This window comes from Lonchura striata, chromosome 1A, assembly GCF_050655825.1.
Source record: "Lonchura striata isolate lonStrDom1 chromosome 1A, ASM5065582v1, whole genome shotgun sequence".
Lineage (NCBI taxonomy): Eukaryota > Metazoa > Chordata > Aves > Passeriformes > Estrildidae > Lonchura > Lonchura striata.
In genome coordinates this window covers 64226989-64244357 of record NC_140741.1, presented here as the reverse complement: position 1 = coordinate 64244357, position 17369 = coordinate 64226989, and the positions used below count along the sequence as shown (strand labels likewise).

The window sequence follows — 17369 nt, the reverse complement described above, 5'->3', positions numbered from 1 at the left end:
GTAGGGTGACACAGGCAGTGAGGCACGCCCTGTGTGCAGGTCACCTGTTGCCCATGAGAGGCACTAAATGCCCACAGTATTCCACAGACTTACACTCCAGTAAAGTTAGTTACCCAACAAGGAAACTTTTATTCCCATTTTGTTTTCAGCTCAGCAACTAGCTTCCTGCTGAAAAAAAAAAGGTTTGACCAGTCTGTGCTCGGCACCCACCACTTTCCATTCAGGAGCAGTCAGTATGAAGCAACACTTTGTTTATACCCTCCCAACATGTTGTTGCTTCCTAAGATAATTTGTAGATGGCTGGAGCATCACCTCCCATATTTTACAGATCACCAGGGGCTGCAAGCTGAGAAACACTGTGCTAAGGGCTACACTAAAGGAGCTGAAAGACAAGCGTGTTTCAGAAACCAGTTTGAATTTTCAGGAAACAGACATTAAAGAATTTACTTCACTCACCTTTTTCTTCAGTGCTCTTGTATATGCCTCACTATTAGCAAAATAAAGAGATGTATTAGCTTGAAATATTTTGATTCCAGGATATTCTTTAACCTAAGGAAAATATTGGATGTGAACAATTAAACAGAATAAAAGCCCTTGTGTAATCATAAGACACATGAACATGCAGCAGTGCAATAGCCAACCCTGGATGGCTCTCAGCATGTGCCAGATAAAGAAGGTTGGCACTATTGTGAGCAAAGGCAACCAGGAGATCAGAACCTCCCCCTTTCCCAGTGCAATACTGCACACTATCAATGCCTGGTAACATTTCTCCTTCTATATGACATCAAAATGTCCAGCCATAAAAATTAAATATTTGCAGTTCTTTCATGTTGCTATTTGCAGCTGATATTCCATGGGGAAATCATGCACTCCTAGAATTGCTTCCTTTTTGCCTCCCTTTCAACAGGCATAATAACTTATTTCCCTCTTTCTCTCTTTTTCTTTCTTGACTCCCCAGGTACCAAGAAAAGCAACCTTTCAAATCTTTGGTTTTATCCAGACCTTCAGACAGGTCTTGATATTCACTTCCCTCCCCTACTTAAAATGTAGTCATCTCTAAACAGGCTGAACTGTGACATTTTGCATGCAAATGACCTGGCCAGCAACAGAGACCCAGCCTGCCATATGCTGCCAACCCCACCTTTACCCAGGAGGAAATGCTGACTGCATTCAGTGTAACAGAAATGGAGTCTCCTCTCCTTTGCTTACAGATATAAATGTGAGCACTCATACTCCTGCTTTGCATATTTAAAGCAGAACTGCACAATCTTTTTCCATAGGTTTTTACAGACTAGTTTCTCAGTATAGGACTATGTAACTTTCATAGCAGCATCTCTGAGATCATAGCAAAGAATGCAGAAAATTGTAGCTGTTGTTTGGGAATAAGTACAACATGTTTATATCCACCACCCTGACAAAATGTAATGCTTTCATCAACTTTTAGTTTAACAAAATGACATTTATGAGAAACTAAGTGTATGGTGAGCAATTGTGCTATTAATCATATATATTTAATGAGCAAGGGATGGGTGGGATGCTGTTTGGAACAGTTTGTGCAATTCTGAAGAACATACAAGTTTGGATCCTGGGTTCCATGGATTCTATGCACTACTGCCACACAAATGTAGAAGTATGCACTTGTTTACATGGCAGGTTTAGCACTGGAATTCCTAAACACTGGACAATGGAGCTAGTATAAAAGTACTTCTGAACACTGACTGGTGAAATGTATGTGCAGTACAAAGAACTTGCATTCTGAACAAAGCAACTTTTACGACTAAACTCAAATTTATTTTGGTCCTTTCAACACAGGTGAATGCTCAGCAGCCAGCCCTGCATGTGCAGTGTGGTAGGACAAAGCAGCAAATTGCCACAGCTGTCTTTGCTCCACTGAATGAAACTCCTCAATGCAGAAGAACATGTTCCTACCTCTTCGTACTCTTCCACATCACAGTAGATGTCAGTGTTAGGAATCTGACCAAGGATTCTGTATTCAGGGCTAGAGAGAAAGGAAACAATATTTCTGTATTGTCACTTATAAAGTGGAAAAGTGAGTGTTTAACACATACTGAAACTTATTTAAAATGGTCACTCTGCAAGGCCTGTCTGGTACAGAATTATCTAAACATGGTCAAATGCAGTGAGCAGCTTATGGCAGAACACAATTAAAAAAAAGTTGTTTCTGTCAGTGCAAAATCAATTTACAAGATTAGTGCTGGAATGTTGTCATTTGCTGAAAAGCATGAGTCAAAGCACGCAAAAGTACAGGGCAAATTCCCTGTTACCCCAGGACAAACATCAACTGGTGCGGCTCTCTTGACTGCCCTGCAAATATGCAAGCTCATACTGACAGAAAACATGCTGCAATTTCAAAGAGCCACTCTGCTCTCAGGACAATGCTTAAGCAGATAAATATTCCCAACTCACAAGAACTGTGACAGCAAATTACATTACTGTTCTGTTTGCAAGAATAAAAATGTATAGAGATGGCAGAAAAATACTCTTATTTATGCAGAGTGGAAATCTCACAATTTCACTCCAATGCAGACAGAACCAAGACTTTTACACAGTCTCCACCTTTACAATGTTCCAGACCTTGAGCCCAGAGGCCTCACATGCCAGTCCTATGCACACATGCAAGAAATCATTTCACTGTAGACCTGGAAAGCTTCACAGTAAGAACTTTGTCACTTTGAATGGGGAGAAGTGACTTGAAAACTAGAACAGTCACCATATTTTATAAATTAGAACTTTCTTTTAAAATACCTAAGCATTCATCCCACGATAACTTGACAACCTCACATCAGCTTGTCTGTGACAATTAGTGTACACAAAATGTGATAATGTACTGAAACTGGCAGGAAGAAGATTTAAAGTTCTAAATGCTAAGCATTAAAAGAAGTAAACAAGAAGATTAACCACTATGTAAAATGAAAAATCTTCTGTTTATTACTGAGAATACAAGTTCATGCCCTCTGAAAATTTTGTCCTCAGAAAAAGAAAATGTGAACCCTGGATCAGAGCCAAAGGGCATGACCTATATTAGGAAGGAAGTTCCATTCATCATGCAGTTGAAGAGGGTGGGATGGACTTCTGGTTTTTTGCACCCCTTTAGCAAACAAAACCACATAGAACATCAGCAAATATTAATTTTGATAAAGAAGAAATCTGACCTTTGTGTTCTGTAAATAACGGTTATCATTGCAAATGTTACTGCAGTAAGCAAACCATAGTCTAGTCCCAGAAAGAGAGAAGCCACAAAAGCTGCCACCCAGATAGCCTAAAACAAAAAAAAAAAGTGTGAGTTATTATGCATCCTCTTCCCTGTTAACAACTAAAACAACAGCAGAATCCAATCTCAAAACCTGTGTATCACTTCTGATCAGGAATAGGCTCTAATGTAACCCATCATGATGCCAGACAGGAATTGCCTTAACTTTTCAGAAGGGCATAGAAGCTCAAGGCACTCTAACATATGGCAAACTGTCACATATTAATTAATGCCTTAAGTCCTGTTCTCCAAGGAATCTTGTTCTACCATCATCAGACTCCAAATAACTTAAGATAAAAAAAAAAATATTCAAGGCTTGCAAGTAGCTCTAACTCAGTTCCATCAGCCAGTTCATCCAGGAGAGAAATGCCACCAAAATGTTCCCTCCAATATTGCTCTTAGATCTGGCCCAATCCAGCCAGATTTTTGGTTTGTCTTAAAAGATGGCAAATACCTTCAAGTGGTTTTCTTTGTTACTCTGTTTTCACATTCTTCTCAGACGTTCCCACAGCCTTCAGGGTAGTTTCTATAGCAAAACTGCCAGAGCTTTTGCTTTTACTGCAACCAAACTACTTCTGACCTGAATTATAAGATTGCTGAGCAACAACAAAAATATTCTTGTCCCTGACAGATCACGCTCCCAGGGTACTTACAGCTCCCTAACTTACATTCACCTGGAACACAACACTAATTTGTAATTCCTGGGTAAGTTTCTATTCCATTTTGGGGACAGCAACAAATGTAGTATAGTAAAATATATGCACTGAGATGTGCAATACTCACCAGCTCAATCTTACTGGTTCTCCAGAAGTGCATGACATCTCCAAACTGTTTAAGCATTCCCTTCAGGTTCACCATGACAATTGCAGCTAGCACTGTCTAAGAACATTACAGAAATGCCATTTTCAGAAGCAAAATAAACCCAGTGCCAAATAAGAACTACAAAGAATCACAAATAACTACTTCTGTGCTTTATAACTGATGTAAGTCCACTGAACAGATGTTCTATTTAAAAAGCCACAGCTTTTCAGGTAGTTCAGTGGACATGTGCTTTTACTGCAGCTGCAGAATTGGCAAACCAATTCAGTTCAGTTTGATTTACTCTTTCCTAGCAAGAGGAATCACATGCTCCTACACTTCATGCTGCTACACTTACAGTGCCTGAAGAAGTAGACTATAATCTCAAATTCATGTTTCTCTACAATATACTGAAACAATTCCTGAAAGTCATATGGTTGTAACCCAAGGTCCAACTCCTATATCAAGAAACAGGAATTGTCTATCATCCTTTGCACATCACCAGAAACACATTTTTTTAAAATTCAGAAATATACTTTTTCATAGAAATATATTTTTATACAAGTAAGTATAAACTGCAGCAAACCCAACTCATTATGCTGAGCCATTATCCAGCCCCAGCCTTCTACCAGCCAAGCTGTGACTTTCTTTTAACTTTTTAACTTAAACCCAGAATTCTTATGCTGCAATCAAATGCATTCAGCAGGACCAGGGCAGTAACTGACCCCCTGTGCTCAGCACTGGTGAGGCCACACCTCAATCCTATGTTTGGTTTTGGGCCCCTCAGTACCAGAAGGACACTGAGGTGCTGGAGAGAGTTCACAGAAGGGTAGTGGAGCTGGGGAAGGGTCAGGAGCATATGTCTGATGGGGAGCAGCTGAGGGTGTTTAGTCTGGAGAAAAGGGGGCTCAGGGGTGTGATCTTATCACTCTCTATGGCTGAGAGGAGGCTGTGGCCAGGTGAGGATTGGACTCTTCTTGCAAAATAAAATGTGACAGAATGACAGGAAATCACCTCAAGTCGTGCCAGGGGAGGTTTAGATTGGATGTGAGGAATGGTTTCTTTACAGAAGTGTTTGTCAAGAATCGGAACAGGCTACCCAGGAAATGGTTGAGTCACCATCCCTGGAGATATTTAAAGCACGTAGATGTGGCACTTAGGGGCATGATTCAGTGGTGGGCTTGGCAGTGCTGAGTTAACAGCTGAACTCAGTGATCTTAAAGGTCTTTCCAACCTAAACAGTTCTAAAGGGGAATTGCTTGAAGGTATTCTTATGCTCTAAAGATAGAGTCCGGGATATCCAATACTAAAAACAACAAAAAAAAATCATGCTGAATTGTTCAAAACATTATTTATTTCTAGGTTCATTTACAGCAAAAAACGCATACACAAAATTTAAAGGTTTCTGAATCAAAGCCTAGCTGTTGTTCACTGACTCTCCCACAATCTCAAGTTTTAGCAATAGTCATGGGTCTCTGTTCACAGCCAATGCAATGCCTAACATGCAATACTCCCTTACCTGTGGAAGTGGTTCAAAAAGGTATCCAATAGCCACAATTACCAACAGAACCATAACCGCAGAGAGTGTACCTGCAATCTGAACAAAAAAAAAAAAAAAAAAAAAAAAAAAAAAAAAAAAAAAGCCAGTGATTATTCAGAAGTGTTCCCAAGAGGAAATGTTACCGATTAGCAAACCCCTTGTGCTTTCAACAAGGCTGGTTGTTCAAATGACTTCTGATTCCTTCCATTCAGTTCACCCATTTTGCCTATCATTCCATCCTATCAATTAACTGGAGTTTCCCATGTTTCAAATCGAGGCCCAGTCTCGATTTGAAACATGGGAAACTCCAGTTAATTCTTCTGACTCAGGCAGAGAACTATGGCCATCTAGATAAGCTTCAGACTTTAGTTGTGGAGCTCCAAAGAGTAACTTTGTTTGGCTCAAGATTTGGGTGTTCTACATACCTGAGTTTTTCCACCGGTGCTTTCCTGGACAAGACTCCGAGACATTGAGCATGTGATTGAAATGGTTTGGAAAAATGACCCCACAGAGTTGCATATTCCCAAAGCAATCAGTTCCTGTGTTAAACAATAGAGCAAAGAAAGCCAAATATACACTTGTATTTAGCAGTGGTACCAAGCTGGAACTATCCACAGATATTAACAACCACCACATCTTATTTACATTCCTTTCTAGCAACTTCATTGTAGAGAATAAGCAACCTAATTGTAGCTTATACTTGTAGTTCTCACACAAGCACAAACTAATGCATGTAAAGTCATCTGTTAAATAAAGTCTCTGATGAAATGCTGGAGACATTTCCTATCCCAAAATGTTACAAGAATTAATCAGACTGAAAATGAAAGTGAATGACAGCACTGCTTGTTTTAAGAATTTCTTAATCTTGGGGATAATTTGAATTTTAACCCTGAATATACATGAAAAATGTTTTCTCATGCAAACACCTTTCTTTGCTTCCCACCCTATGTGTTTGAAACCAAGAGCAGCTCTGCCTGTGTTTCCATGAGTAGTAATCCATTGCTGTACATGAAAAAAGTAGTGTCTGCTGCTTCCTCAGGAAGATCCCACATGAGAACTGCTCCCATGAGTGAGGTCAGGAGATCCATCTACCTCAGTACTGCATTTCTGATGCCTAAGAAATTATTTGCTTGTAATGAAGCCTCCCCAAACTACTCTGCATCTTGTTACTTGTAACAGACTGATTTGAGTCATACATTTCCAATAGTTCTCAATGAGTTTTTCTCTTTGTGTTCATACAATCCTTTTAGGATTCATTTTAACACTTGGCATGCCCTGCTACTGGAGTGCTACACTTTAACACCCAGGTGAAGCAGCATCTGGCACCTCCTGAGGAAAAGGTTTAGATGTTTAACTTGGGTCAGCGAGGATTATGTTTAAGGTAAATAGAGCCAACTACATTCATGCAGCTAGAGATTTGTCTTCTTCTCTCTTTGGGTAACAGAGCACAATGACATGAAGGATGAGATTCACCTGACCAGATGTAAAACTTTGTAGGTAAATTTCATTACTTTCAGAGAAAGGCAATCATTTTAATAAGAGGGGGAAGCTGATCTATGCTGTGTCAGATGTGTGCTGTAGTAGATGTGTTACAGCACAGGAACTCTGCCTCCCTTGACACTACAATGATATCAACCAACAATCCAATTGAAGTATTGATTCTAAACTGTGCAGGGAAGGCCAGAGTAGGTGAGGTGGACATATAATTTTAATTTTAGGGAGTCCTAAACACAGTCCTTATCACTCAAATCATGCTCAGAATGCTAAGTACAGATAGGGCCAATTGCTGCCCCAGAAAATGACAAGTTTCCCATTTGCAATGGGTGTGAATAAAAAGAAAATATAAAACATAATTGGAATTTTTAAACTCTAGACAAGAAATCTTTAACACATAAGGTACTGTATTTATCACATGGGACCTCTATGCTTTGCTCTATTACAGAAAGCAGTGGAAATGTAGCTGCTCATCAGGACAGTATGGCCAAGTAATGTCTGCCTCAAAAATTAATAGTCATGCGTATTTCCAAGTATAGTAGGCTTCTTAAAATGAAGCTAAAAGTGAAACTGGTTATTTAAACACAGCCGGAAGAAGAACTTATACTAATTCCTGACCTTTAAATGTGTAGGCTGCCAAAAATCTGGCCTGATTTCACTATTGAAAAAAACCCTCATTTTTGCCAATATCACACTCTAATGATATAACAAAGGTGCTACTGAGAATTTTCAACAAAGAAACCCCACTACTTTTACCTGATTCCCATCAATGGTGTAACCATGTTTAAGGGCAAAGATCTTGGCCATTGACACAGCCATTGAAAATCCAACTATTGCTATTGCTACTGCATCCACAAATACTGCTGGGATTAGATGAATCTCAGGAACTGCTGGTGCACGTAACCTTGAAGATGAAATTAATATTTATAAATTAATATAAGAACTATATGCGATACAGAAAAGCCACAGTCTTAATAAGAATATATCATCCCTACCCTTGAGGAATATTCCCAACAACATCCACTTTGTATGACTCATTCAGATTCATTCCATATGAAACTCCTGTGCCAATAATGACCTAAAAATCCACAAACACATTTGTAAACATTATTTAAAAAGAGAAAAAGTCACTTGAAGAGATATAAAGGTTAGCTGACTATGATTAATAAACACAATAGATTACATTTATGTGTCAATCAGTTTTCTATGAGTTCATATTCTATGAATTATGTTCAATGGAAGTTACTCTCAAACTCAGTAAGATAAGATAGAACGTGAGATAGTTTCTACAGCTTTAGAATAGCTATATAATTTAGCCATAGAATTTCCCAACTGGCTTACCACAATGATCTCCATAGGAATAGGAACTGGGAGCTTCTTCTTAAAGCGGAAATTGATCTCCTTGCCAATCAGCAATAGAACAATGCATGTTAATCCAACGATAAATGCAGCAATATTGGTTGTTGTTATTTTTGAAAGCACGGCAGCTATGCTCTGTAACATACCAGAAGCATCATAATTATTCTTAAGAAAACAGAATCTTCACGAAGATTTTCCACAAAAGAGCAAATTATACATTGCTTTTCAGCTGTGGTGTCATTCTAAATTTATAACCACAGTGAATGAGGGCCTCACCAAAATACCCATTGTTCCTATAAAACACAGAAGACTGGAGTATCTCAGTAAGAAAAATGCACTTGAATATTTTACAATATCAGTGTTCCTTAAAGGGGGAAAATATTTGGAGAAAAAACTTTAATGGGATAAAAAGCCTAAACTAAATCACGTCTCTCATCCTCAACATTTTCACGCATATTCCTCAGTGGCAGCTACCTGAAAGTAATAAATGTAAGCTCCTTCTAATACCTTCAAATATTCTTTGGCAAGTCACATTTACTTAGAGCTGCATAAACTGTTCTAAAACAATAAACCTGCTAATAGAACTATTGAGGTTGCCATAACAATATGGCTAAGTAACACTGATCCTGCAATGCTGCTGAACTGGCCATTATTCCAAATACCTTCTAATTGAAAACACTTACTAAAAAGGTGTAAGAAAAAACCTGCTGGAATACACAAGTTGCTAGAGGGTAAATAATTGTCCATACTGATTATTCCTCCTTCTTGAACTGCATTAAAATAAATAAATAACCTCTGGGTTAGAGGTGTTTGAAAGAAAATGAACATACTCTTCTTTATGCAGATTGAAAATTGCAACAACTGTCAGGATGCTATACATTCAAGATGTCCTGGTAGTATGCATCTTGAATTTATAACTTCTCTTCTATTTGTTTGGCAAATAGTATGACTAGTTCCCAGTTTTGTGAACTGAACTGCAAATTTTGGAATTAACCATTAATGCAGACTTGTTTGCAAAAGGTGTGTTATATCTGCAAAAACATACAAAAAGATTCCCACAAAGTATTTTCTATAACTTGTATAACATGTAGATGAAATCCTGAATCTTTATTATTGCTGAGCCATCAATCTGCTCAAAAGCTTAGGTTTTTACAGACATCTGAGATCTTCCTTTTTCTTCCAGTTAAGAATGGGAAGATTCTGAGAGTAACATTTCCCAGCTTTGCAGAACATGCCTGATTTACAGTGAAGCATTTCAGGAGCACAGTTCCCCCCAGGGCACAAGAGATTTGCTTCAATGAACAATATTTCTTCATATTAGGAAACTACATTCAGCAGAATCCCAAAATCTGCCCATCTCAGACAGTGTGGATCTATCCAGTCACCCTTGGGCTGTACTTTCAGATATTCATATATTGCTATGGCACTTAACGACCTCATACCCAGTGTTCAATACTGATGATTATTGTACTTAGTGCCAAATAATACATAAAAACAGGAAAAAGCTTAGGAACTACATCCAGACAACACAGAATTTTCATGCTTAGTAAGTGCAGTTACTCACATATACAACTGAGAGGGGCCCGCTGTACCGGCTAGTCTTGATACCAAGGAGGTACTTTAACTGGGAAGTAAAGACATGAACTGCAGCTGCAGTGGTAAATCCTCGCACTAGAGGCTCCGTTAGATAGATAGACAGAAATCCAAATCGAAGGAAACCTAAACACAGCTAATGAAAAAGAGAAGTGTCAGCCATGTGACTCCCACTATAGTCTGGATATAGCACACACCCACACACACCCCTCTCCTTTCCTCAGCGCCCAAACCAGACCAGGCAAACCTGAACTTGGCTTTTCTAAAGTCACGGTTCAGTAAGCTGTGATCAATGCACCCAATCTTCCATGCCACTGGCAGGTCCAGTGTGAGATATGGGTATGTATATATACATTGTTTGTGTGCATTTATGGACAGATTAGAGAAAGTCAGCTGAGTTTTTCTGATGGGATAGGAAAAAAGGAAAAGGGGGAAACTCCTGTTTTTTTCCACTACAGCCAAGATGCCAGATAAAGCCCAGCCTCCAATGCATCCATCCCCAGTTCTGTGATGTGGCTGCCATAAAGCAGCCTGTGTCCCACACAGAGCAGTGCAGAAGCACAAGTCTGGTTACAGGGGATCCACCATGACCCAGCACCCCCTGCAAGTCCAAGAGCAGCAGCTGCCCTTACAGCAAACTGTGAGCACATACCTGGATAATTCCTGAAAGAAAGGCGAGAGCCACAGCTACTTGCACCCTCTTGCTATCCCTAGCACTGTAATACTCAAGGACATCTGTAGTATTAGTAGAATTAGAGTCCAGAGAAATAATTTCATCAGGTACTTCTCTCACAGCAACACTACCAACCATCATACTAACCACAGCAAAGGTGCCTGAAATAAGAGAGAGGAAAAGAATTGCTTAAAATCTTGGCAAGTCTTTTTTTCAGGAGTAGTTCTTACTGAGATATATAGAATTAAACCAAGAGTTTTCTACCTTAATAATGTATTTTTCAGTCCCCAGATCTGCTCCAGTACTCAGCACCATTAAAGCCAGATAGTGAACATACACCTCTGCAGCTGATAAACACCATCATTTTTTTTTCTATCTCAGTTTCTATTTTCACTTTAAGGATTCATTTCATTGGCCACACCAGTGAAATCATAGTTCAGGATTTTGCAGCACACATTTCTAGATCTAATTTGATACAAGATGCTCTTCTATGGCTTCCTAAGCAAAATGGATAAGCTAAGAATTTTAAAAAAGTACTGCTTATGTTCCACACATTTGCATTTCTCCTATGCATTTAAATTTGAATTTATGGAAAAAACTACACTTTATACTTCTCCAATTTTATTTTTTAGAGCTTTATCGAAAACACACACACACATACAGACAGATTTTCAGTTATCCATACAGATATACCTATTGATATGTGTTTGGAGGTTCCAAAGAAAGTATACAGAAGAACAGGATAAAATGAAGAATATAGGCCAAATACTGGGGGAACAGCTGCCAGCAAAGCATAGGCTAAACCTAGAAAACAGACACAAATATGTATGTTAAGCAAACAACAAAAATAAAACATCTGAAATGAAGGGATTTAAGTCTACTAAAACTGAACACACCTAATAGGAATTCTAGAGACTTGTCCCAGGTTTAAAAAACAGGAGATCTTTCAGTGAATAGTCTTTAAAATGTATAATATTCTAGGGCAGTGCCTAGAAACATGACGGGTTGAGTCAGGAAACCAAAGTCTCCAATTACAGGCACTGCAGGTGTGTGTGTGTTTGTGTGTACACTTGTGCACCTGTTTTGCCTTTGTGGGTGGAAGCACTCCTTAATGGCCAACAAATGATTTTTGTTGCTTTTGTTTTCATCTGAAGAAGAATCTAGTTAGAAACATGCAAACCCTCATAACAAGTGGGACACATTTGACTTTCTTTCCTTTGCTGATCAGACATGGTGTTCATGGCAACCCCTAACTGACTAAACACTTTCCTCCTCCCTCACCTCAGAATGACGGGGGTAACATAACAGTTTATGTTTTCACAAAACATGCTTTAAAATGTAAAATAAGTAGAGAACTTCTGACAATCTGTAAGGTCAGAGAGCTTATGCAGTCTGGTATTCTTCCCAAAAACAATGTAGTTTCTGTCATTAAGCCCTGTCCAGTCCCATGCAGTGGAATGCAATCCACATCGTTCCCATCTGTAGTGGTGGCTGGCAAGCACAGCCGTGCAGCTCTAAGGGACACAACAGGGAAGAGCATCTCCCACCCTCTGTGTGACTCAAGGTGCACTTATCATGGGACCAGGCTCACAAGTGATCATCATGTAATATGGCACATAACTATCCCAAGCAGTTCCAGCCAAAACAACAGCTCTAGATAGTTTGTGTTAATGAGAATTGACACCAGAACAGAATAAATGGGCCCCAAGGACAAAACACTGTATCCTGGATTGGCTTGGTTCTGCAGTCCCACAAGTGCAGGCTGGTAACACCTGTGTGTTCTTGTCACACTTGGGTAGATTGGTCAAAGTGAGGAGTAAAAATCTCAATGTACCAGTGCAAATTCCAAACATAAGCAATGGTTCACCCACCATGGAGAGGTAGTGATACTCAAAAACACCTCTCCCTAATAATTTAAATTGGGAGACAAAGCATCACATTACAAAAAGAAGCAAAAAAACCAAACAAACAAACAAAAAAAAGAGTTAAACCAAAGGGATCTTTTGTGCTATCCAAGTGCTCTTGTGCAGTGTAGTAAGTCACAGGGCCTTGTTCTAGCCCTAAGCAATATCTGAGTCCTTACCAAAAATTCATATTCTCACCTAAACTGGACTTGATTCTCTTGCTCAAATGAGCATTTCATTAAGTACTTGTGAAACTCCTCCCACATATCTTCTCTCACCCAAGGGGTACCTCTCCTGACACCAGCAAACACCCTGTACTGTAACAGCCTGGCCTTCAATATGATGATGAACTTAACAGTACAAGTAACCAGAACTGAAAGTCAGTGTTCAAAACTGGAAGGGTGGGTCTATGTGAAGTTCCTGATCTGAATACCCTTTTATTCCCTTTCATTTGTACTGGCATTTTTAGAGACTGTCAGTGCCAAGAAAATAAAGAGATATTGACCTGATAGGAGGCCATGGATTAAACACCGTGGTCATTGTAGTGCTGCCTGGAATGATTCCCAGGCTTCTTTGAACCCATGATTACTATAATTACATCCATTCCAGAAAACTGAAAGTTCAGCTTTTGTGTTTTTAGAAAGGGAAAGATTAGGAGCAGTTTAAGGGCATGTCTATGGGCGCCAAATGAATAATGTTTACTTCTAAGAAGGGTGAAAAATGAAGTATAAAGTTCACTGCTGACCACTTAAATTTTAGTGTTCTTTCAGGTCATGACATAAATTATGTTTCTGTATACAACTGACAGTGTTTGTGTCTAGTACATGACAGATATGCCTGAGAGTTAACCACATTAGCTATCAGTTTAAGATAAGTTGATGCTTCCATGTGCGGAAGAAAAAATAAACTTAATCATAAAACTCACACAAAACCAGGAAGATACAGTAATAAAGAAATTATCTGCACAGACTAAGTTAGGGTATTTTATTATTTTAATGGGTTACCTCCTATTAAAATCTTGGATTTACAGATGACTTTTTCAGACCTGCTCCAGCCTAAAGTGGAACAAGTGAGGTGCAAATATGAGATAAATCAACACAAAGTAAACTTATATATGCTTAATTACATCACCCTCTGGACAAGGCTCTGCACAAATCAAAGAATTTCTTTGATTCCAAGACCTCCTGGAAAAATCTACTGAGGCTGTGGCAGCTATTGTGACGCTGCCACTCCCAGAGCAGTGGGAACCTCATAATGATATTTCTGTAGAGGCGGTGCTGCTTTCTAACCTCCTAACACTTCTAGAACTGCTAATAGTAAGTGCTGGGCTAAACAAAAGATTCTACTGGTCCATTCACCAAAAACTGAACAGTTGAGTGAACACTGGCTTTCTCTGTCTTCCAGAACCTGCTCCTGCTTCAGGATTGGGCTCCACTTAGGCTGACACTTTCAAGTAATTTCAAAGAAATTTCCACAGCTTTTCAGTCTTGTTACAGACAATACTTTTTATTTAATTATACCATGTAAATCATTGCCTGCTACTATGGTTCCAGTATAAACTGGTGACTTCTAGCCTTAGGGATCACTCTGAATTCTTATATGTTCTTTGGTTAAATTTAGTTTGGTTATTTTGCCTCAGTTGCTCCCTGAAACATAATGTCTTACATGTCTGCTACCCTCTGCAGGAAATTTGCCATGACTTTCAGGACAATGAGATCAGTAAATAATAGGTGCATTCAGCAAAAGTTTGGACATGCACTTAAACTGTGAAAAGTTGGTCTGCCATTGAAAGCTGCGGATACTGATTGGAGAGGGAGCTTTTTCCAAGTTTGGTGTGTATCACTGACTCGCAGTTTTACGGGAATCATCATTCTGGGCTGGTCTGCAGAATCCATGCTGACCTTCACAGAGAGCCCTGAGACACATCCTGCTCTCAGGAGCACCTCAGAATGTCAAGAACTGCCATAAAAGTATACATAGAAAAAGTAAAGAAGGGATCATTAAATACAGAGGTACACTCACCTTGAGGAAGCTGCATGACCCCAGTGCTGATACCTGAGATTATGTCTCCCAGTAAGTATTCCTTCACTGGGTAACGAGGCAGCCATTTTAAAATCGGTAAGAAACTGTAAAGATGAGACTTGGCTTTCTTAGAAGAACAACTGTAATTACAAAGCAAAAAGAAAGTTAGATAGTAGCAGGGGACAAACAAGGTGCAAAAATTGTCTTTCAATCCCTATACAGGAAAACAGCTCCTTTACAGGCAGGCTCAGGCTCCTGATGACAGTAATTTGTGGACATGCTTAAGCACAAACAACTATGCCTCCAGTTAATTTAGCCCTTAATCATGTGTTAGTGCTGTTGACAAACCTTACGGAACTAGAGAAGAGAACAAGTCTTGTGAGGCTGGAGGTCAGTGGGAAGTAAAACTGTTCCAGTCTATGCACATTTGAGTGGTCACACAACACCTTTTACTGAGATCATTCCAAGTAACAATCCCCTGAGAACAACTTGCTTCCTGATAGTGGTTTTCACTCATCAGAATACTTTGCAGCGCTTCTTCCCATTTCTTATTTGCATACTTTATACTTTTTTGATCATAATATTTTATATTATCATGCCTTAAAAATGCCAAATCTATTAATTTAACCATTTAATAATAATACATAATTTAATAGTACTTATTACTATCACTACCAGTACTGATAGACCCACTTTCAGGCTATTTCAGAACATAACCCTTCTTCACCCAGAAAGGAAAGGCACTGAAGCCAGCAGCACTGACCCTTGGGACTCTTAGCAGAGCTATTAACCTTTTGAAACCCTGACTCATGACAAATGAATAGAGCCAGGAAACACATATCTCTACCCAGTACTGCCTTGCATCATACCTTGATTGTACTGTGGTAAGTTTAACCTTGGCTAAAAATGTAACACAGTGATTGTATAAATGCTTTTCTGTGTCAGGGAATTGCAAGAGAATTGCAGAGATTTGTTAGCATTTCTGAATTGCACAGTGAAGCATCTTGTTGCTAAAAGTGAGAGAGTCATCCACACTTCTCTATGGTTAAGTAGACTGTATCACAAAAAGGAGGATTTTGATCCACTTTATTTTAATTCAGGACAGACAAGTTTTCTGAGGTAGAATTAATTGTCTTTACCATGGAAGTCATTGCATAAACCAAAGCTAATCTTCAAATGTCAAATCATGTGAATAGGAATGTTTTATAGAAAAGGAATTCTGTTGTCCTGCAGAACAAGGTTTGAGAAAGAAATGGAAAAAACTCGGCAAGTGAAGCATGGAAAAACATAAAGCTAATGACAACTTAAATCCTCTTCTACCATGGAGCAAGAGAAACACAGTTAAAAGACATTTCTAACCAGATGATACTTAGATTCCAAGGCAGTTAATTAAAAGCTAGAGAATGCCTTCAGTAAGTTCTTATTAGACTAATATTTAAATTTCTACACAGCTATAACACATCTCCATTCTTTTGTGAAAGGATCATGTGAAGCACAAATTTGGCCATAAGTATTTCCACATAAGGACAGGTATTTTTCTGGGTCTTATGAATTCATGTCACGTGATTTGACTAATACTTCACATTGCTATGTTGTGTATTTTCCTTTTGCACTTTGATGAAGGCAATTCAACTAATTTATCGAACATTTTCTAATATAGCTCTCTATTAACATTAAAAGCATATACACAGCTTTTTCCCAGTCTTGCTGAATTGTCAAAGTAGAATTAGTGGTTTTATCTTTTAGGTTTCTTTGATGAGATTACCAGCTAAGTGCATGAATCAATTAAGAATTATAATATTTCTAACCAATAAAACAAAGATAAGACAAAAAACCCTACCGACAAGAATGTGCAATCTTCTGCCCTAAAGTCTGAGGGGTTCTCTGTCGTCTGTGCAGCTGTCCTTGCAGGAGCTCCTGGTTGTATATTGGTCTCTGCACACAATACCTCTGAGTTTGCTCAAGACATGCCTCTTGTTCTTGAGCATGTTCCATACTTGATCTCACAGAGCAGCAGCGAAGGAGGAACAGTTCCACAATCTCCACCAAAAAACCTGGTTGCAGACAAAATAAGTTTGGTTTCTTTTTTAACCTCAGATTTCGTATTTCCTTTCAAATAATGTATTTTAATAAGCTAGAGGCAAGAACTGTGATTGGAGTCTAATTAAACAATCTGTAACAGCAGTAAGAAAATAAATGACACTCAGTCTTTAGTATATGTAAGCTATTAATTTATGCTTCTCTTGTATAATGAAAGCTTTCTAATTAATTTCTTTGTAAATAAGAGCTGAAACTAACTAAACTAACTTGGAAGGTTGTACTCATGTTATCTGGATTTTTCCTCAGTTTTTAAAGAAGAGGAGGGAGATTCCTTTATTGCTGATTTACTTCCTGCTTACTCATAAACTGGCCTGTCCATTTTCAAAAGGCAGAACTCTGACCTGAACACTGAGAAACCCATGCTTTCCTCCAGATTGTCAGTTGCTTCCTGCATCCATCCACCTGCCTTCCTCTCTGTTTCAGAAGCTTCTTTTTCCAAACAGCATCTCAAGAATACACAATTCACTACTTTCAAACAGCTATTATTTCACTGGATGTGATACTTACTGCTATTCTCAATCTGCACTGACTAAAACAGGAATTGGGAGATGTGCCCAGTTTTAAAACTAGCCAGAAGGTTTGTAAAGATCTATTTGTCTGTCTGATTCAGTGCCA

At 38.8% G+C, this 17369-nt stretch overlaps 1 protein-coding gene across 3 annotated transcripts in view; it reads right to left on the bottom strand.

Annotated features, from left to right (window-relative positions):
• The window catches only part of SLC26A5 (solute carrier family 26 member 5), a 32423-nt gene that overhangs the window by 4306 nt on the left and 10748 nt on the right, over positions 1-17369 (bottom strand). For all 3 annotated transcript variants that reach the window (XM_021546126.3, XM_021546128.3, XM_021546127.3), the window contains 14 exons: positions 16495-16708; positions 14655-14794; positions 11422-11532; positions 10708-10889; positions 10027-10191; positions 8445-8597; positions 8099-8181; positions 7860-8007; positions 6035-6148; positions 5589-5666; positions 4055-4150; positions 3174-3280; positions 1930-1999; positions 457-549 (listed from right to left, as the gene is read on the bottom strand). In XM_021546126.3, coding sequence (XP_021401801.2) covers positions 457-549; positions 1930-1999; positions 3174-3280; positions 4055-4150; positions 5589-5666; positions 6035-6148; positions 7860-8007; positions 8099-8181; positions 8445-8597; positions 10027-10191; positions 10708-10889; positions 11422-11532; positions 14655-14794; positions 16495-16649 — 1695 coding nt within the window. In that variant the 5' untranslated portion in view covers positions 16650-16708. The remainder of the gene's footprint in view (positions 1-456; positions 550-1929; positions 2000-3173; positions 3281-4054; positions 4151-5588; positions 5667-6034; positions 6149-7859; positions 8008-8098; positions 8182-8444; positions 8598-10026; positions 10192-10707; positions 10890-11421; positions 11533-14654; positions 14795-16494; positions 16709-17369) is intronic.